Consider the following 3001-nt stretch of genomic DNA (forward strand, 5'->3'; position numbering starts at 1 on the left):
CGATCAATCAAGATGGGAAATAAGAAAGAGAAAAGTGGCTCATGCAATTGCATGTATGATAGTACCCTTCCCTGGAACAGAATAAATACACTGGAATAGAACCAAGTTTAGAGGAGGAGATCATGTCGTGAAGAGTTTGAAATGTCTTTGAGGTAGTCCAATGGGGATATCAGGTACATATAGAGCTATTCTGGGGTAGATAAATATTTGGAGATATCACTGTACAGATGGTGTTTGAAAACTAAGTTAAGAGCATAAAGTAGAAAAGTAGACTTAACTTTTCTGAGATTGATCCCTGCAGGTTGACTTCCTGGAGGGGAAGCTGTCTTCCTGAAAGCTCAGTGGAAAGTGGGTAGATAAATCTGAGTGGTAAAGGTAGTCTATTCCAATAGAATATTGAGGTGTTGGATAAGGGTGTGGAAGGAGCAAAGGGTAATACAGAGGTAGGTGAAGTGGGATGGGGGGTTGAGAGAAAGTTTTCTGTTTCCAAGTAATCAGATGATTGAGGATGTTTTAAATGCTCTGGTTGAAATTAATTGAATATTCCAGAGAAAAAGGAAAGTGTTAGTGCATTCAGGCTGCTATAACAAAATCCCAGAGAGTGGGTTATTTAAACAACAGACATTTATTTCTCACAGTTCTGGAGATAGGATAATCAATATCAGGGTGCCAGCATGGCCTGGTCCTGGTGACACCCTTCTCTAGGTTGCAGACTGCTGTTTTCTTGTACCCTCACATGGCAGAAAAAGCTAGAGAGCTCTCTGAAGTCTTTTCATAAGGGCACTAATCCCATTTTTGAGGCATCATCCTTATGACTTAATCATGTCCCAAAGACCCCACTTCCTAATGCCATCACTTCAGGGGATAGAAATTCAACATATGAATTTTGGAGGGACACAAACATTTGGTTCATAATAAGGAATAATCAGTGATGTAAGATCTAAAGCGCAGGAAGCTTTGTAAATATATTAAATAAGTAAGCAAATAAATATATGAGAACTGCTTCAACAATAAGAAAATCATTCAATAAATCGTGGTATGTTTACACAATGCAATGTTTTGCGGCCATTAAAAATGGTGAGTATGAAGGTCACCTGGGTGGCTCAGTCGGTTGAGCATCCAACTTCTGCTCAGGTCATGATCTCACGGTTCGTGAGTTCGAGCCCCAAATTAAGCTCGCTGCAGTCAGGGCAGAGCCCAATTTAGATCTTCTGTCCCCCCTCTCTCTCTGCCCCTTCTCTGCTTGTGCTCTCTCTCAAAAATAAATAAATCTTTAAAAAAAAAATGGTGTGTATGAAAAAAGGATAGCATTGATCCCAAGTTAAGGTGGGAGGGGGGCTATGGGATGGAAGTCTAAGTGACAAGGGCCAGAGATCACAGGGAGACTTATCACTGTATATATACCCTTGTAAATCTTTTTAATTTTGACCTCTATGAATTCTTTTTTTTTTAAGTTTATTTATTTATTTTGAGAGAGAAAGAGATAGCACAGCAGAGGGGCAGCGGGAGAGGGAGAGAGAATCCAAAGCAGGCTCCATGCTCAGTGCTGAGCCTGACTTGGGGATCCATCTCACAACTATGAGATCATGACCTGAGCTGAAATCAAGAGTTACATGCTTAACTGACTGACCCACCCAGGTGCCCCATGACAATTCTTATAACAAGAATAAAAATCTCATTTAAAAAAATGTTTATTTATTTACTTTGAGAAACAGAGAGAGCAGGGAGGAAGAGAGAGAATCCCAAGCAGGTTCCATGCTGTCTGCACAGAGACCGGTGCAGGGCTCACTCATGAATTAGATCATGAACTGAGCTGAAACCAAGAATTGGATGCTTAACCGACTAAGCCACCCAGGTGCCCCTATGAATTCATTTCTTATTCAACACTGTGAAAATAAATTCTTATTCAACACTGTGAAAATAAACAAGTGAATAATTTAAAACAATAAGAAACAACGATATACACAAAAAGTATTAATAGAGTGGGCACTGTGGTTGCCCTGAAAGCTTTCTGTCTCCCCATTCTTTTATGACAATCCTTATTTAACTTCTTTTCCAAAGTAGAGGATTTTTAAAATTTTATTAAGGAATATAATTTTACAAAAAAATAAGGAAAATAGTAAAATAAAACCTAATATACTCATCATCCAACCAATCTTGTTTTGTCAATGTTCTCATTTTTACTCCCCTACCTTCACTCTGGATTACGTTTTTTTTCCCCTTCTATGGGATTTTTGTTGGTGGGTGGGGGTGGACATGGGTATCATCAAGTCCTGGGCACAGGAGCAGGGGTGTGGGAAATTTTGGAGCACCCTCCTAGGGCACAGCCACAGAGGAGAGGGGCAGGCGGCTCTCATTGTATTCAAGGGAAAGTAATTTTGAGCCTCTCCTTCCCTTTGTTGAAAGTCTTGGAAAACCAGTTCTGGGTCTTTGCAGGAATGTCGCTCTGCTTGATGCTCTCAATGGCTGCCCAGGGCCTTGTCCTTCAGAGCTTTACCAAACTCCTTCAGCTTATCCAGGATGAGCTCCAAAGTGCTGGAGGTTTGTGGGGCTGCCTGGGCCAGGACTGGGCCTTCCAAAACCAAAGACAGAACCACCACCAAAACCGGGAGTGACAGGATGAGACTCATGGCTGGGCTGGAGGGGCCCACTGGATCAGCCACAGGACAGCATGGGGTCACACTGGACTACTTTAATGTACATTCAGACATTGTAGCATTTTATCTGTAAACATTTCTCATGTATCTTTAAAAGATAAGGGCTCCAAAGAATAATTATACTACTATTATTATATATAAAATATTTGCAAAAATACATTGATACTGTCAAATATCCAGACAATGTTCAAATTTTCTGAATTGTCTTAGACATAACTTTTTAACTGAAGTTTAGTTCACAGACAATGTTATATTAGTTTCAGGTGCACAACATAGTGATCTGATAATTCTACACATTACCCAGTGCTTGCCACTGATAAGTACAGTTACCATCTGTCACCATA

The 3001-nt window shown here is 40.3% G+C and overlaps 1 protein-coding gene across 1 annotated transcript; it reads right to left on the reverse strand.

Moving 5' to 3' along the window:
* Window positions 1-2362: 2362 nt before the first annotated feature.
* Window positions 2363-2630, reverse strand: LOC102958089 (apolipoprotein C-I-like). Its single transcript, XM_015539017.1, is given in 2 exon segments — window positions 2363-2470; window positions 2472-2630. Coding segments are annotated over 2 exon segments (267 nt in total).
* Between the last annotated feature and the right edge of the window lie 371 nt (window positions 2631-3001).

Source organism: Panthera tigris, chromosome B2 (assembly GCF_018350195.1).
Source record: "Panthera tigris isolate Pti1 chromosome B2, P.tigris_Pti1_mat1.1, whole genome shotgun sequence".
In the NCBI taxonomy this organism is placed as follows: domain Eukaryota; kingdom Metazoa; phylum Chordata; class Mammalia; order Carnivora; family Felidae; genus Panthera; species Panthera tigris.